Genomic DNA, 16,985 nt, shown 5'->3' on the forward strand with positions numbered 1-16,985 from the left:
GTATTGAGAAATGGAAGCCCTTACCAGCCCAATTGTATGTTTTTCTTGAATAGGTATTGATAAATGGAAGCGCTTACCAGCCCAGCTTTGCCAGCCCTAATAAGAAGCATGCTAAAGCCACAGCAGCTACTGTGGTTCTTCAAGCAATGGGCCTTGTACCAAAGGACCTCATGGCTAATGCCACTTGCTTCAGGAGTGCCTCACGTAGATAGATTGAGGTTTTATATTAATCATTTCAGATAACTTTACTCTGCATCACAATGTATTTCCTCCCTAATGTTGTAAATATTTCACAATTTAAGACATTGTGTAAAAAGCAATCTGTACAAACATCTCCAGGCTTTGGTTTTTGTACCATGGAAATTGTATTTAACCATACAGGGTTTTGGTATGTTTATATTGTTTACCTTAGTGATGTATTTGTTTAAGTGGCTAACATCAAAACAATTGTTTGAGGGCATCAGTAATATTCAGTGTGGAATGTTAAATAACGCTTTTATACTGTATTTTGTACTATGATGTAACTTCCCTTCCTTACGGCTAGGCTGCTGTAACACTTGCCTGTAATCAGTGAAGGGCTGTGCACCTTGTACTATTTCACAATGGGTTCTGCTGGACAGATACTGGGCCAGTGTTATATTAAGGTAATGAAGCAAGATCTGTTCCACAGGGCTAATGCCACCATCTCCCCCTTTTTGTAGAGATTATGAAAAGACAGTGATACGTTGTGTCATGATCAGTACTAAGTCCTGCATTCTCATTAAAGCCACTTGGGTCATAAGAAGGAAGTCAAAACGGAAGTCCAGCTAGAATTTTACTTCAGAGGCCAAGTACATATTTAGTATGGCTTGAGTTGTGATATAGTTTTACTTTGATGTGCATTTTGAATTTCAGCTACACCTAGATAGACATAAATAATAAAAATGCTGTAACCAACTTATCTAATAAAAATTGGCAACCAGCCGCTATTTTGTTGACTGAGAAAGTTTAAGTTTATGTTAATTTTTTAGGGTCTGATAGAATATTCATGTGTATTACAGTGGTATTCATATGCTATGTCTCTAAACTTTATTTTCAAAAGCTTAAGGCCCAAATACAAACTTCTCTGGAATAAATGTGGTGTCTTATTCTCTGGCTTCATGGAACACATATAACTAAGCACTATTTTCTTACCCAATTCTTGTGATTTCTATGCACGTTTATTTAAAAATACTGAATTTTATACACACATGCAAACACAGATTACCTGTAAACATACTAAATAGTAAGTTGACATGACTGAGCACCCAACACTTATTAGATGAAGTACAAAATACCCTACCATCTGACTTGACACATGTGACTGAACATACTTATAAACAGAGGGACTAGAAATCATTAGTAAAAATGCTGGTTTCCCTATGTCTTCAAAGAACTCAATATAGATGCTTTTGTTCTGACCATTAGTCTCAGTGGAATAATTGCTACAGATAATGTCAATTTCTCATGAATAAAAGACTTGAGTTTTCTACTCAGGTTACAATAAGTTACAGGGATAGAATCCTTATTTGAATTATCTGAGGTTTTTTAAAGGAAGCACCTTGCATCTTCATCTCTGAAAACGCATGAAAATAATAAAGGCAAAATACTGATTGAAAACCTAATGCTATTGCATATAATAAGTTAATATAAAAATGTTTAGGAACACTTTAGTATTTTAAAATATATTCTTCCAAATGAACTTTAAAAGCCAGAGGCCTATGAATCTTGAATTTCCTCGCTAGGAAGCTTTTTCCTCAGATTCCTTTTAGGCTTACTTTGGTGGTCAGGATCTCCAATTTAAAACGTAGTCACTCATTTCCACATTTCGTAAGGATGACTTCCCCAGGACTGGCATTTGACTGAGCTGCTCCAGGGTTTTAGGGTGCAGCCCACAGTTAGCAAGGTCCTTATGAACAACTTTCTGCAGAAACACAAGTCCACATCCATAAAGCACATTAGTTCTTGAACAAATTTTAGTTAGTTTTTAAAAGATTTATATGAATACACCAGAGCTGTCTTCAGACACACCAGAAGAGGGCATCAGATCCCATTACAGATGGTTGTGAACCACCCTGTAGTCGCTGGGAACTGAACTTAGAACCTCTGGAAGAATAGTCGGTGCTCTTAACTACTGACCCATCTCTTCTGTTCAGAACACCAAGTTTTTAATAATGCTCATAAAGACTTGCGAATAAATGGCTCAGTCACTCACGTCTAGATGATCCTAATAATTTCTGTAGTGTGAAAATCCTAAATTAGCCAGTCTATTAGACTTGATAGGTACCAGGCCAATTAAAGAACTGTTAACAACTATCTTTTAAAAAGTCTAAAAAAGATAGTAAGGTTTGAAGATGGATTAGTGTTGAAGTACTTGCTGCACAATTGTGATCACCACAGAGTTGGGGGGTATCAAGAACCCACACGAATGCTGGGTAGACAAGGTTTGCACTTGTAATTACATCTCTGAAGGGGGCACATAAACCAGCTAGCAAGAGTAGCTCTGTTAGGACATTCTGGTTTTGATGAAAAGACTGCGTTGAGAATGAGGTGGAAGAGCAGTAGAGTGTGAGCCAGTACACTTCCTCACTGGTGTGCTTAAATACATGCGAAACCCCAAGTGTCATACACATATATGAGAAACAGTGATAAATTGTGTTACCATAAACCTCAAAGGAAGCAAGAATTACTCAATTTCAGCTGTGAGTGCAGTAAGTACTATTTAGGTTTGGGAAATATTTAATATTGCCTGAATTCATAAAATTTATCTTATGAGCATGTGGTATATATTAACTTGTTTTCTAACTTGATACAAATTTGGCATAAGAAGTGACATTTACCCCAGCAAGAGGATACAGGGTATGACTACTTACTCTATCCAGTTCTTTATCCAGTGACAGGCCAACATTGAATACAGCAGTTGGCTCATGTGCATACAATCCAGCAGAGAATGACCCTCTCTGTGAAGATCGGAGTAGCATGGTCACAGAATGCAAAGTGTGAGGCATGACAGGACCTGTGATCTCCAAACTAAACTTATCTCTGTATCCAGAAAGAGCTTGTGTCTTTACATTAATGCTTCGTGCCTTCAGAAAATTTAAAGAAGTAAAGTCATGTGACACAGGAAACAAGTAAAAGGAATTTGACATAATTCATGTCACCTAGTTCTCAAGTCGTTTTTATTTTTAATGGAGAAAGCAAAAACAAAACTACTAGGAATGTAACTCGGGTCAAGCTGCTTGCCTAGTAGGCCTCATACCCCTGCCTGTGCCATCTCAGTGCTGACAAAGCCCAAAGTATGCAAGAACAGTTTAAAACTATGAAAATTTGCATATACACTATCACTATATGTACACACACACCTCACAGGAACACACACATATACATACATTTTTTTGAGATAGGGTCTCACTATGTAGGCCTTGCTGTTCCTTAACTCACTAAGATCTGCTTGCCTCTGCCTCCTGTGTGCTGGGATTAAAGGTATGGCCACAATGTCTGCCCTGGTATTTTCTCAAATGCACGTATACACCCAGTTGCGCCTGCTACCTGCAGGGCTAAGAAGGCATCAGAACCTTGGAACTGAAGTTACCAATGGCTGCGAGTCACTATGTTGGTGCTGGGAACTGAATTTGGATCTTCTCCAAGAGCAGCAAGTGCTCTTAAATACTGATACATCTCCTGAGTCTCTAGAATTATTTTTTAAAAGTTGAGAATTTGAGCTAGGCATGGTGGCATATGCCTTTAATCCCAGCACTCAGGAGGCAGAAGCAGGTGGACCTCTGTGAGCTTGAGACCAGAGCAATGTACATCTAGGACAGAATTACATAGACCCTGTGTTTAAAAACAAGCCCAAAACAACACAAAGAGCTAAACTGTATATAGAGGAAGTGAACACTTACCTTAAGCATTTGCATTGAGGCACCACGGAAGGCTACTGGGGATAAGAGAGTGGGTGGGAGACCTGCCTGTGCACCTGAGGTAGCAACTAAGCTCTTGCAGTTGATTAAAAAATTGAGCAGTTTGAAGGTATTGAGTCCTTTCACCAGTACAACAGACTCAGGTCGGTGATCCATTTGTACTTCATGTTTTTCTTTCCGTCTGAAGACAACAATCAAGGAAAGAACAAAAGGATCCAACAGGAGTGCAGCCAGATGCCTGGGCTTCAGTTACCCGGGGCTCCCAGTCTCATTCACAGTTTGAATGAAATGCTAAATGTGATAGAAACCAACAAAGACTTCCTACTTGAGCAACAAGGACTGTCTTAAACCAGTGTTAGACTCACTCACTCAGTTCAAGTTCTAACAGAAAGGATACAACTTGACAGAGATGACGTCTGGCTTCTTAATTTGATCTTGCACACCTATCTCTTCCAGCCAGGAAAAACTTTCCTCTTCATCTTCATCACTGCCTGCCTGCTCCCTAGAAAACTGCCACAGTTAGAAGCACATATTGACAGAGTTGATGCTGTTACAAATGTACTGCCCGGAGTTTGAATTAGAGAATTCATAAAAGTGAATATGCAAAAGGTTTTGTAATTACGTACTCCTCATATTCCAGGCTTGGTTCTCGAACTTTCTTCTTATGGCCACTTTCTTCTAGTAAAGGCAGAGAAAACTCAATTCCTACATCAGAAAATATAATCCAATTTTCTTCAATTAATTACGAGTGTCCTACAATTAGGGTACACAGACGAGGTTTTCTATGAAAAGGGTCTTGTCTCTATCCTTTCCTCCCTTTCTTGATCCACTAAATGATCACAGTTTTAGAATTATTAAAGGAGAGGTTCGGTGATCTGTGGTATCAAAGAATCTAGGGCTGGTAAGAAGGTTTCGTGGGCAGATTCTGCCATATTTTATGACACCTGAGTTCCCTTCCTAGAACTCACATAAGGGAACGAAGGACTCTTTGAAGCTATCTTTTAACCTCTACATGTGTGCCACGGTATGTGTGTGCCCACAGAAACACATACATGCATACAAAATAAATAAATGTAAAGACATGTTTTAAGACAGTGGCTTATAGGACCTAATATGGGCTTTAACTTAGAGTTCAAAAGGGAACATAATTAACTTCCAGATACACTTAAGAGACATCTTTACCAGCAGGAAGAAAAAAAAACCCTACTTCTCATAAAATAATATTAATGACCAATTAGTAAAAGATGATTCATTTTTTTTATTCATATGGATGTTTATGTCTGGGTCCCACTTCTGTGTCTGGTGCTTACAGAGGGCACATTCAATCCCCTGGAGCTGTAGTTAGATGGCTTTTAGCCATCATGTGGGTGCTGGAGTCAAACCCAGGTCCTCTGTAAGAGCAGTGCATGCTCTTTAAACACTAAGCCGTCTCCCCAGCCCCTCAAGTTTAGCATTAAGACAAGAGGACTCTTCACTATTAACCCTCCACTATCACCTTCGCTTTTCATAGCTTCTCTTAAGCCTCTCGTTGTAGGGGATATGAGCGCGGTGATCACACTGCTGCCCGCCAAGCCTGCTGCCCGGTAGAGGACAGTAAACTGATAGGAGCAAACGTAGAAATAGGGACAAAGCTTTGTCTTCAGCAGGTTATACAGAGACGTAAAACTCACAGACCTATGGAGAAAGGAAGGTTTTTCAGGTGTTAAAATATTTTAAACTCAATTCTGTATTAATTTAATAATTGATTTCTTAATTTATTCTGACACGTAGATAAAAACCTAACATAAATGTTTCAAATACTTAATTGAGTTTCTGTAGCTGTGTAGATTTGTACTTGAGGGCTGCAGATGTTCTTCCAAGCATAGTTTTTACCTGGTTGCAAACCATGAACAACTTCTGATAAAAAAGCATCAACTGACAGGAAGCATCCCAAAGACATACGTCTTGCTATGTTTGTCCAGTACATATATTAAACACTGTGCACTACACAGCTGATAATGATCAAGTTGGGAAAAAAGCAATTGTAAATTGTGATCATTAAGTTCCTGACAATGTCAGAAACATAGAGTGCTATTTGCCATTAGCCCTTCTGGTAACACCAGAGTCCTGCTACTGAACAGGCACCTCTGGAATGTATGATCTTACCAGTCACTCATTAAAGCATGTTGCAGGGTTTCATCAGTTGACCATGGACTTGTCTTTGCAGCCATTTTCCTATCAGCTCCAATCCGAGGGAAGAGCGGCAGCCACGAGAAGGCAGGGTGAAGCCAGTAGACCAGGATCTGCTGGAAGGCACAGCGCAGTGCAGTGCACAGTTTGGGATCCTAAATTTCGGTGGGAAGAGTGGGTGATTTTTTACTCATCACAAAGATAAGGTTACAGTAGAAACACTGAATAGATCACACACTTAATCTAAAACATTTTCTAAGAAGACTTTTATTTTTTACTTGGGGGTAATGGCACACACCTTTAATCCCAGCACTTAGGAGGAAGGCTGATCTCTCTGAGGCTACCCTGGTCTACATAAGGAGTCCCAGGAAAGCCAGGACTATGTGGAAAACTCTGCCTCAAACACCCCCACCACTCCCCAAAACTGATTTTTATTTTTTAATTTTCTGTTTGCCTGTACATTACAGGGGCCAGTAGAAAGCCAGAGCTGGAGTTCTGAGTAGCTCTGAGCAGTGTCAACATAGGCTCTCAGCAGGAACAGTGTTCTCTCTTAACCACTGAGCTGTCTTCACAGCCCAGGCTAAGGAGTTTTAATGCTGTAATTACAGGGAGACCTTAGCAACTGTTGAGGTTAAAATGCAGTCTACTTTTGCTTTCGGGATAGCAAATAGCATGGTAAGCCTGCACTGGAGAGATCACATTCATAGAGATGGGACATTCTGTCTCTGCCTTCCCTGAGAACGAATGATGAGCTACAGATGAGAGGAAGTAAGGTGTGCATGGAGGACGCACACACTCTGCCTAGAGGACAGCAAATTACCCGGAGAACGCAGCCTCAAAAGTAGTGAACCCTTGCTAAATACAAACCACCCTGATTTATTTATCCAGAAATAGATCTCAAGTGCTATTTTAAACAAACTGTTACAACCTAGTTTGTGTTGATGAGCTGCCTCAAGGTAATTAAACTACTCTGAGGCCATTCTAGAACTCAGGACAGGTGTAGCGGTATATGCCTTTAATACCAACACTGGGGTGGCAGAGGCAGGTAGAGCTCTGTGAGTTGGAGGCCAGTCCAGTATACAAAGTGAGTTCCAAGACAGTCAGGGCTACACAATACAGTAAGACCCTTCCTTAAAACCTAATAAACAAAACCATCACCATTGACAACAACAAAAAATGAAGAGTAGGTTCTAAGTAAGAAACATCAGGAAAAATTCATCAGCTATTGTAACTCAATTGTTTTCTTAAAACCTAAGAAAAGCATAGTCTAGAGAAGATACTGCCTGTCTACACTACTGACTCATCTCCAATCTCCACCTATACTGAGCAGTTCTTAACCTGACAAACAGGAAGTGAAAGTACCCTTTGGGAGAAATGATGTCAACTTTTGGAATCTATACATGTCAGAAGAACAGCTTATGTTGAAGAGAGAGCCTTCTACACTAATTGGAAACACAAGCATAGGTTTACAGAGGCTGGAGATGAACAGCATTACAGGAACCTGAGTTTGGAACTCGGCACCCAGACAACAAGTTGAGATTGTCTTGTGCCTGACAATGACCCCAGGACTGAGGAGAGTGGAGCCAGGAGAGTCACTAGGGCTGGCTGAACTGGCTGCCACACTAGCTAAAAACTGTGAACTCCAGGCTCACAGAATCCCTGTTGCACGGCAACAAGGCAGAGAGCGAGAGACCAGGACACTGGACTAGATCCTTAGGCTCTGTCCTGATACCTGCATGTGCAGTCACACACACACACACACACACACACACACACACACACACACACACTCTCACCCATCCCACAGGTGCACACACCCACAGGCACACATACACACACACACACACACATACACAGGGAGACACACATTCCCACACCCCCACCCCACAGGCACACCCCCCTACACATACACAGGCATACATACACCCCCATAGACACACTCACATAGTCAGACACACACACACACACACACACACGCAGGAACATACATCCGTTCCTCTAAGGCTCCTTCATTTCAGACTTGCCTGTATACTCTGGGGTAAAGTAACTTCTGTTGCCCTACAATGCTGGACAAGTCCTTGGGCTTCTTCCTGTGCTTTCAAATGATCTGCCCAGGAAAAGGGTTGAGACGAGGTGAAAAGGAGTCGGGTTTTAATACTCCAGTCCACAGGTAACTCAGTACCATCTGAAGACCAAGTGTCCGATTCAGTCAGTGATACACGTTGACTCTTAGAAAACAGAGAACACAAAAATTAGAATTTCAAGGAAAATCTTTGGATACAGAGATCTCAGTTATTCTACTCTTGATCATCAAATGTCAAAATTTATGAATGATCTAATATTAAAAATGTTTTATACCTGAAAAGTCTGGAAGGAGGTTAAAGCTATTAAGAGAGGTCTCAGACCACAGAGATGACTCACTGGGTAATGGCACATGCCACTAAGCCTGAGAGTTTGAGTTGGAGGGAGAGAACTGACCATAAGACATAATAAAGTAAATGAACAAAGCCAGGTGGGGGCGGGGCTGGAGGGTCATGGTTCACTTCTGAGTTTTCATCCGTTCTGTCTAGTACTACAGATAGCAAGGTAGAATGCTTCCAATACCCCCTAACCCCCAAGAGAGGGTTTCTCTGCATGGCCCTGGCTCTCCCGGAACTCACTCTTGTAGACCAGGCTGGCCGCAAACACAAAGATATACCAGCCTCTGCCTCTAAGCCCAGCTATGTTCCAAGTATTTAAAAAGTATCTTGTAAAGCTCAGAACCACTGAGACCAGGGCTAAGTTCTATTTTTTTTTTTTTTAGGTTAAGCAATCTTGGTAGAACTTTTAAAGGGCTTAAAAAACATTACTGAAGTTTAAAAAAAACATAGAAAAAAAATTATAGCCAGGCAGTGTGGCTCACACCTTTAATCCCACCACTTGGGAGGCAGAGGCAGGTGGATTTCTGAGTTCGAGGCCAGCCTGGTCTACAGAGTGAGTTCCAGGATAGCCTTGGCTACACAGAGAAGCCCTGTCTAGAAAAAACAAACAAACAAAAAAGTATACACACACACACACACACACACACATATATATATATATATAGTCAGCTGCTACTCAAGCCCATATTGTCCACTCTAGAAGGACTCTCTCTTAGGGAGCACCACACAAACATCCTCTCCGCGAAGCTGCCTCCAGCAAACTATGTGAACACTAGCACAGGTCTTGGGAACGCTCAGTCTGCTCCAGTGGGGCAAGCTGCATCTACCTGTAACTATGAGGATGGGAGGGCAGATTGCTGCTCGTCATGTGGGAGTGTTGGGTTTGATCCACAGCACAAACCAGGCCTTGGCCACTAGAGCCCAGATTTATTATCGAACACCTGTACAGAAATCATAACTCTCAAGTTTCTTTTTTCTTTCCGGAGAAGGCTCTCATGTGTCCCAGGCCAGCCTCAACTCTCTGTGCATCTGTGTATGCTCTCAAACTTCTGACAATCTCTCCTTCACTCCAGTGATACAGTTTTAAGTGTGCAGCACCATGTCCCATATTGGCGCAATTCTTGGGGATCCAACCCCGAGGTCTCTGCACATTAGGCAAGCATTTTACAAATTGAAGTGCAGTCCTAGACTTTGAACTCATTCTTGAAACTATTTTTTTTCAAGAGAAATGCTTTTGAGAAGTTTGTTTATTAGAATATACATTATATTCAGCATTTTAAAAGCATTTCCTGGGATACGCCATTGAGATGGCTCAGAAGGTAGAGGCACTTGCTTCCGCCCTGACTGACAACCTGAGTTCAATCCTTTTACTCACACGGTGGAGGGACTGACTTCTACATACACAATTGTGGCACAAACAATAAAGGTAATTTTAAAGAGTACCTGGGACAGTTCCATGACAGTTCTTTCATGAGATGCCTCCTCCCACAGCAAGTTATTTTCTCCATTAGAATCTAGAAGCTGAGGTTAAAAAAAAGAGTTGTCCTTTTAGCGATGAGGGAATTTGAACTCTGTTTTCTCAGGAGAGTAAATGGGAACTCACATCCATACACGTAGATTTGTGCCTGAACTTATTATCTAAACAGGAGAAAAGGCCAGACTTTGATGCATTTAATAACTGATACATAAATCTTAGACCAACAGATCCATAAAGCTTTATGGGTAAAACCAACATTTGTAAATTTTGACTCGACTTATCTTTAACAGTCCTCCATGTCCACAGTAATTTCAAGTGCCCGAGAAAAAGGTCTTGAAGGATGGTGAGAAGACAGATTCTGTGGCTTTTCATCCCAGTTCTGAGGACTTTTCGAGCTACCTTCCCGTGTATCCCTAAGTCCTTCTCTCAGGGCTTCGAGGGCAGCCATCCCCCTCCCCCGCCCCGTCTCAGGACAACAGGCTGCAGCGGCTGTTCGCGCTCATTCCCACCCCTGACACCTGGCTGTCCGATGCGAAGACTCACCGGGCCCGGCGCTCCCTGCGGACCGCGGAGCGGCTCTTCGTGGTCCCCGTCGGCCACCCGGGGCCGGTTGTCCAGTCGGGCAAAAGGGTTCCTGCGGGCGATGGTCGCGGCGGCGCCTCCTCTGCCGCCCGCGGTCGGGAAGGGGCGCAAGGGCAGCCCAGCCGCCAGCGCGGCGCGGCGGGGCGCGGGCTCCGGCAGTGCGGAGAGCATGGCGGCACCGAGGTCCCGAGACCTTTTCCTGCGGAGCCGCACGATCTCAGGCGGCCTCTTGAAGCTAGGCGAGTAGTCGGGCACCGAGACAGCCATTGCGCAGCACCAAGGCAGCTCCGCAGCCCAGCCGGGGCTTCCCGCGCGCTCCGGCCCCGCCCAGACCCCGCGCTGCGCACGGACTGGAGGCTCCCGAGGTTCCGCCCCGCCCCGGCCCCGCCCCGACAGAGCATGCGTACCAGGCCGTGCCGCCCTGCCCAACAGATTTCCCCAGTGGCCGCTTCCGGCCGGGCGCGCGCAGCCATTTGCTCCTTCTGCTGTGAGGCCCGGCGTCGCTGAGAACACTTCATCAGCACGCCACACCCCGTAAGGCCCGGAAAGGGATTAACACTACTTTTAAATTGGCAGCGGGCATAGTGTCAGCTCCCGGTACGGAGCATGAATGCACAGCAAACAACACATTGAGTTGTGATGGGCAGTTATTTCTCTCTGAGAGAAGCTGCAGTATCATTCTGAGAGAGATGGTGATGGGCCCGAGCTCAACAGAGTACCCACGAGGTCCGCCAGCTTCACGCTAGCCTCAGGCCAAGTCTTCCACCCTTGTCCCTAGGGCCCGACCACCCCAGCCCTCTATGCAAATGCTATGCCACTACTACAGGACCAGGTACTATGATTCTGTATGATCTCGGAGAAATTCGGAGTGAATTAATATTTAAAAACAAATTTTAAATGCCAATGGATTAGATACTTTAAAGTTGGAAAATACACTCAAATGCTAAGATAACGGCATCAAAGGTTTGTTAAGGAAGGTGTTGAGAATGAAGTTGATACAAAAGCAAATTCTGTTTTAACAGTATAGCAAAAGCTTGTGACAGATGTAGTGATAGAATAGTGTGGCTTTTGCTGAAAGCAGTTTTCTTAATGGAAAGAATTTTATAGCAGAGGCAAAGTGTATAGATACAATAACAAAAAGAAGTTTTTGGAATGTCCCCTTCAGGGTGTTAAAAAAATTATTTGGATTATTTGCACGTTAATTTTGTAAGTGTTTTTCAAATATATCAAATAACCAAACATCATTTTGTGGCAGGAAAACAGGCTTAAAAATACAAAATCTTGTTTTATCTTCCTTGATTTTTCTCAACAATTTCCAAAGAAAACTGGCTTCATATACTGGTGTGGGTGCATCCAACTGAGTCTGGGAAAGGAAATTAAAATTGAACAACTTGCTTTTTTCTTTCTTGATTTTTCTGAACAACTTCCATGGAAACTTTTGCCTCATACAGTGGAATGGGTTCATCAAGTAGAGGTCTGAGGAGGAAAACGATTAGAAATGTCAGGTACAGGCAAGATGAATACATCACACAGGATTCAGTAGACCATGCATTTAATTATTTTCCTTTAAATAATGCAAACAGTGGTGGTGGCACATGCCTTTGATCCCAAGCACTGGAGAAGCAGAGGCAGGTGGATCTCTGCGAGTGCCTGGTCACACAGCCTGAGCTAGATAGCTATCTTTTTTTTTTTTTTTTTTTTTTTATTGGATGATTTATTTACATTTCCTATGTTGTCCCCTTACCCCATCCCCCACCACCCCCTCGGAACCTCCAATCCCCTCACCCCTCCTCCTTCTTCTCTGTGGATGTAACCTCTATCTACACCCCCCCCACTCCCACCTCCCCACCCGCTAGATAGCTATCTTAAAAAGAAAAATCCAAACAAAAATGATAAACCCATGCATTCATATTTCTATGGCTTAAAGAAGTAGTAATTTTTTTTTTTTTTTTTCTTTCTTAAGACGGGGTTTGTCTTGTTAGCTAGCCCATCATGACTCCCTTGCCTTTTAGCCTTCCAAGTGCTGTGAAGACAGGTGTGTGCCACACAGTGGGCTAAAAGTGTTTAAAAGGAAAATATACTACTCTGTCCCTTTATCTAATCCTTACTTTATAATTGATATAAACCCCCAATTTAAACAACCAGGGTACTTCTTTCCTCTTGTCAGTCTATGAATTATTTCAAATTCTTTGGCAAGAGGGAGGAAGAGAGGAGAAAAGTGAGACACAGAACAGAACTGAGGGGAGAAAAATCACAAGATCCTTTATCTGTGGGAATCCTCACTGGTGTACAACCAGATACATTCTGAGAAACATGAAAGAACAGCTTTTCTCTAAAGTGAATAGAAAAACACAAGTACTAGATATCCCATAAAACTGGAATAAATACAAACACCCAATTTATCTCTTTGAGAATTGAAAAATGATGATTTAGCTTTTTGTTTGTTTTAGCATACCTGAAAATACCAGCTGATAACTTCTCCATCACGTCTTTTAAGATGCGTAAATGGAAGGATTGTTAAGGTTCAACTAGCAGAGAGGGGATTAAGTAAACCATTCAAGATGGTGGGCAGGACTCCTTTATTTTTCTTTTTTAAAGCTTTGCACTTTCAAATTAAAAGTGGTACCACAGCAACTAGAACTGTCAATCACTTCCTGAACACAGGGATGATTTGCAATGACTGAGGTATGACAGGAACACAAGCCCCAGAAGATGAGTGGTAAGAAAAGCAAGCCGGCACAGGAGCTGGTCAGTGAGGTGCTGTGGTCGTTTTCATTTAAGCATTATGCACGGTATACAGCATTTCAGCTCTCACATGAAGTAAACATTTATCGAGTAATTCGGTTGATAACAGGCTCAATTTGTTTGCATAAATTCTTTTGTTTCAAAAATGAGAAAGAAGCTAGTTAATATGCCATCTATTTGTGGTAGTTTTAATGAAAAATGTCCCCCATTGGTTCATGTGTCTGAAGACTTGGTCCCCAGTTGGTGGTGTTATAGAAGTTATGGAACCTTTAGAAGATACATCTTTGTTGGAGGAAGCACTTCACGGGGGCAGGCTTTGATGGTTTATGGCCTGGCCTCATCCCTGCTTACTGATCTCTCTCTGCTTCAGGTGTATGGATAACCCAGGTTCCTATCCTGATGACAAGGCTTCCCAGCTATTAGAGAACTGTAGGCCAAACTGAACCCCTCTATAAACTGCTTTTGGTCATGGTGTTTGTCTTAACAACAAAAATGTAACTAATATACCATGTTACTAGCAATCAATATTATATCCATATTAAGAAAAAATAAAAATAAATAAGGAGGTCTGGAGAGATGGCTCATTGGTAAGATTACTTGCTGTATCTGCAGAGGACCCAGGTTTGGTTCCCAGCACTCATGTGTCTATAACTCTAGTTTCAGGGGACCTGATACCTTTTTTTGGTCTTTTTGGACACCAGGTATACAAACATGTAGGCATAGACCCATACACAGACACATACACATCAGGCCAAATAAATAAATGAATTTCTTAAAAAATGTTCCATTATGATACTTATAAAATTCAACTGTAAACATTTTTGAATATTTTTTGCAGTGGCACCATCATAAAAGTTAAGTATGCTACCAATTAAGGGATCATGTAATACCAGGTTAAAAGAAAAAGAAAAATTTCTACCTGTCTCATGATTTACCTCCTGTTTAGAAGGAGTTAGACCCTGGTATGATTATGATTCTGTCTCTTGCTCTCTGTACCATTGGGCACACAGTAGTAGCCTCTGTAAACATCAGTCTTTTCACCTGTGAAATGGAACTACATTACTCAGACCTCATAGACTTAATGTTTAAATGACTGCAAGATACATGCCACACTGTCAGACATAGTCAAGGGAAGTTCACAGCTAATTATTGTTACACTGAAAGAATTTGAGTACAAGGCAATTAATTCTAAGCTAGCACTTCAAATCAGTAGAAAAAAGGATATAAAGATATTTTCCCTGTTGTGCATTTGACAAATTCCAAACTTCATCATTAAGGAAAGCCACCGTTGCTCCCTTGAGGAAAAGGCAATGGCTATCTGGAGGATCCAACTTTGATAGAAGAGACAGAGACAAAACAACTGCTATTGAGGTAAACAGCACAATGATGCTTAGACTAGAAAGTCTGCAGTACAAATTAAACATTGTAGAAAGCACAAAAACTCGCTACAAGCTTAAACATCCATTAGTTAACTCTTAGGTTTTCTTCCCTATGCCATGATGAAATTGCTAAGACAAAGCAGTTGCAGGGCCAATCTGGAATCCGGGGATAAGACAGTAGAGGGTAATGTGTGTGACAGCTTCTCTCTGTGCCTTCGGCTCACTACTATCAGGCACCTTTGGACTGGTATATTATTGTAGTACTTAAATATTAGCTATGATATAGACATTCAATTAGAATTCTGTTGAAAAATATAACCTTGGGAGTTAATTTATCTATACAGACATATAGGAATATCAATTTGGGTTATAAAATTACGATAATATTATTTATAAATATTTCATTACAGTTACAAGGTTACTGGAAAGAAAATTTTTAGAGTCTGGGAGATGACTCAAGTTACCAATGTTCTTGTTGCACATACACAAGGACCCAAGGTTGGATGCTAGCACCCAGTAAAAGGCCAGGTGCAGCAGCACACCTGTAATCTTAGATGTAAAAGGCCAGGTGCAGGAGCACAGCTGTCATTCCAGTGCTAGAGAGGCAGAGACAGGAGGATACTTGGGTCTTGGTGCCAGCTAGACTAGCCAAACTGGCAAGTTACAGGCTCAGTGAGAGATCCTTTCTCAAAAGATAGGGTGGAGAACAATAGAGGGAGAGACCAGACGTTACCTCTGGCCTCTCTTGTATATACATGTGGGCACAAAGATAAAAGTGTAATTTGAAATACAATTTAAAAATCCAGATGTCACTACGTGCAATTAACTAGATACAACTGTAGTTCACTCTAACTGAACGACTTCCCACTGGATAGAATTTGACCAGTATGTACCTAACGTAGAAAAGAAGCTACATTCTTTAAACACAGGGTGTAATTAGAACTCATGCTAACGACATTCCCTTGGTGTAATAGCAAGGCTTTGTTATTTCTGATAATACCTGAAGGTTTTCTTCTGTTGTTACCCAATGGCCTCCAACACCAAGAAGTGTGATGATGTCATGCTTATGTGGTAGTTGTAATTTTACAGCTGGTTCATCATCTTTACTATATAATCTCACTTACAAATGAATAATTGAAAAAGAGAAAAAAAAGATACTTTATAAATCTCTGACAATTTATTTTATCAGTCTGTTTTATAGCAAGGAACATTTTTCTTAGTAAAAGGCAAACTTAGTTGACTTTATGCTATACCAAAGTGTACTCTAGACTTAATTAAAATTAAATGAAATATAAATTTTTATTTGGAAGCAAGCAAGGTATGTCTCATGCTAATTCTAACCAGCATGGCTTAACACAATGGGACAAGAGGCTGTCTCACTAAACTACTGAGTCACATGCATTGACGCCACATTTGGAAAGTGACCACACTGAAGTACAGTGTTCACTTCCACTGATGATTTTATGCATCAGTTTCAAAGTCTGGAAAACAAAGATCAGGAAGGACCACACACGATGGCTATAGTTCAATAAAATACAAGTATAGTTGTTGTGCAGGCTCATGACGCTGCCCCTTCAGGAGTAGTGCCATCTATATGTGCACAGACTAGGTGTGAGACACAGCCAGGTTAAATGTAAAAGCTCCGGAAAGAGAAGGGAACAACTTGTTTTCCTCAATAGGCAGTACAGCGGTCAGCCATCCACTAGAGGGCAGCCGTGCAGTACTCATGCCTGTAAATGCTGGGCGAGGTTGATGTATTAGGACGCATTGTGGAGACTCATTCTGATGACAGGTTTTCTCACAGGGATTCCCCTGTTCTGTTTAAGCTTTAGTGCCTAAGGCTTAAAAGGTGTGCTCCCTCTTTCAGAGGAACAAGGTTGAGCGTGGAAATCAGGGGAGGAGTTAGACTTTAAATAGATGAACTTTCAATTAAAAACAAATCTTTAAACATCCAATTTTATGAATGCAGTAATAATTAGTTCCTAGTTAAACCTTTTCTTCAATTTATCTAACTAAAAACATCATACAGACTACTCAGTTCTCAGATACCCACCTTCTGCATCTGCCTGGTTCTCAGGTACCCATCTCCTGCATCTGCCCGGTTCTCAGGTACCCACCTCCTGCATCTGCCCAGTTCTCAGATACCCACCTCCTGCATCTGCCCGGTTCTCAGGTATCCACCCCCTGCATCTGCCCGGTTCTCAGGTACCCACCCCCTGCATCTGCCCGGTTCTCAGGTACCCACCCCCTGCATCTGCCCGGTTCTCAGGTACCC

The 16,985-nt window shown here is 41.8% G+C and overlaps 3 protein-coding genes across 6 annotated transcripts in view; 1 reads left to right on the forward strand and 2 right to left on the reverse strand.

Annotated features, from left to right (window-relative positions):
• Son (SON DNA binding protein) overlaps positions 1–1,127 on the forward strand; it is a 31,894-nt gene extending 30,767 nt beyond the window's left edge. For 2 of the 3 annotated variants that reach the window (XM_028756288.1, XM_028756294.1), the window contains one exon: positions 54–1,127. In XM_028756288.1, coding sequence (XP_028612121.1) covers positions 54–212 — 159 coding nt within the window. In that variant the 3' untranslated portion in view covers positions 213–1,127. The other variant, XM_028756289.1, reaches the window with a different exon arrangement.
• Positions 802–10,963, reverse strand: Donson (downstream neighbor of SON). The gene is made up of 10 exons (XM_028756296.1): positions 10,548–10,963; positions 9,971–10,048; positions 8,132–8,335; positions 6,084–6,262; positions 5,434–5,612; positions 4,565–4,643; positions 4,336–4,440; positions 3,921–4,119; positions 2,892–3,104; positions 802–1,942 (listed from the first exon to the last, which is right to left on the reverse strand). Exons 1-10 carry the CDS (start codon positions 10,851–10,853, stop codon positions 1,805–1,807), a joined length of 1,680 nt encoding a protein of 559 aa, XP_028612129.1. The 5' UTR covers positions 10,854–10,963; the 3' UTR covers positions 802–1,804.
• Positions 10,964–11,477: 514 nt separating this feature from the next.
• Positions 11,478–16,985, reverse strand: part of Cryzl1 (crystallin zeta like 1) — a 40,516-nt gene continuing 35,008 nt past the window's right edge. For both annotated transcript variants that reach the window (XM_028756385.1, XM_028756386.1), the window contains exons 10-13: positions 15,711–15,829; positions 14,557–14,662; positions 13,042–13,087; positions 11,478–12,062 (exon numbers count right to left, since the gene is read on the reverse strand). In XM_028756385.1, coding sequence (XP_028612218.1) covers positions 11,963–12,062; positions 13,042–13,087; positions 14,557–14,662; positions 15,711–15,829 — 371 coding nt within the window. In that variant the 3' untranslated portion in view covers positions 11,478–11,962. The remainder of the gene's footprint in view (positions 12,063–13,041; positions 13,088–14,556; positions 14,663–15,710; positions 15,830–16,985) is intronic.

The sequence above is a fragment of the Grammomys surdaster genome, unplaced genomic scaffold, assembly GCF_004785775.1.
Source record: "Grammomys surdaster isolate TR1022 unplaced genomic scaffold, NIH_TR_1.0 126118, whole genome shotgun sequence".
In the NCBI taxonomy this organism is placed as follows: Eukaryota; Metazoa; Chordata; class Mammalia; order Rodentia; family Muridae; genus Grammomys; species Grammomys surdaster.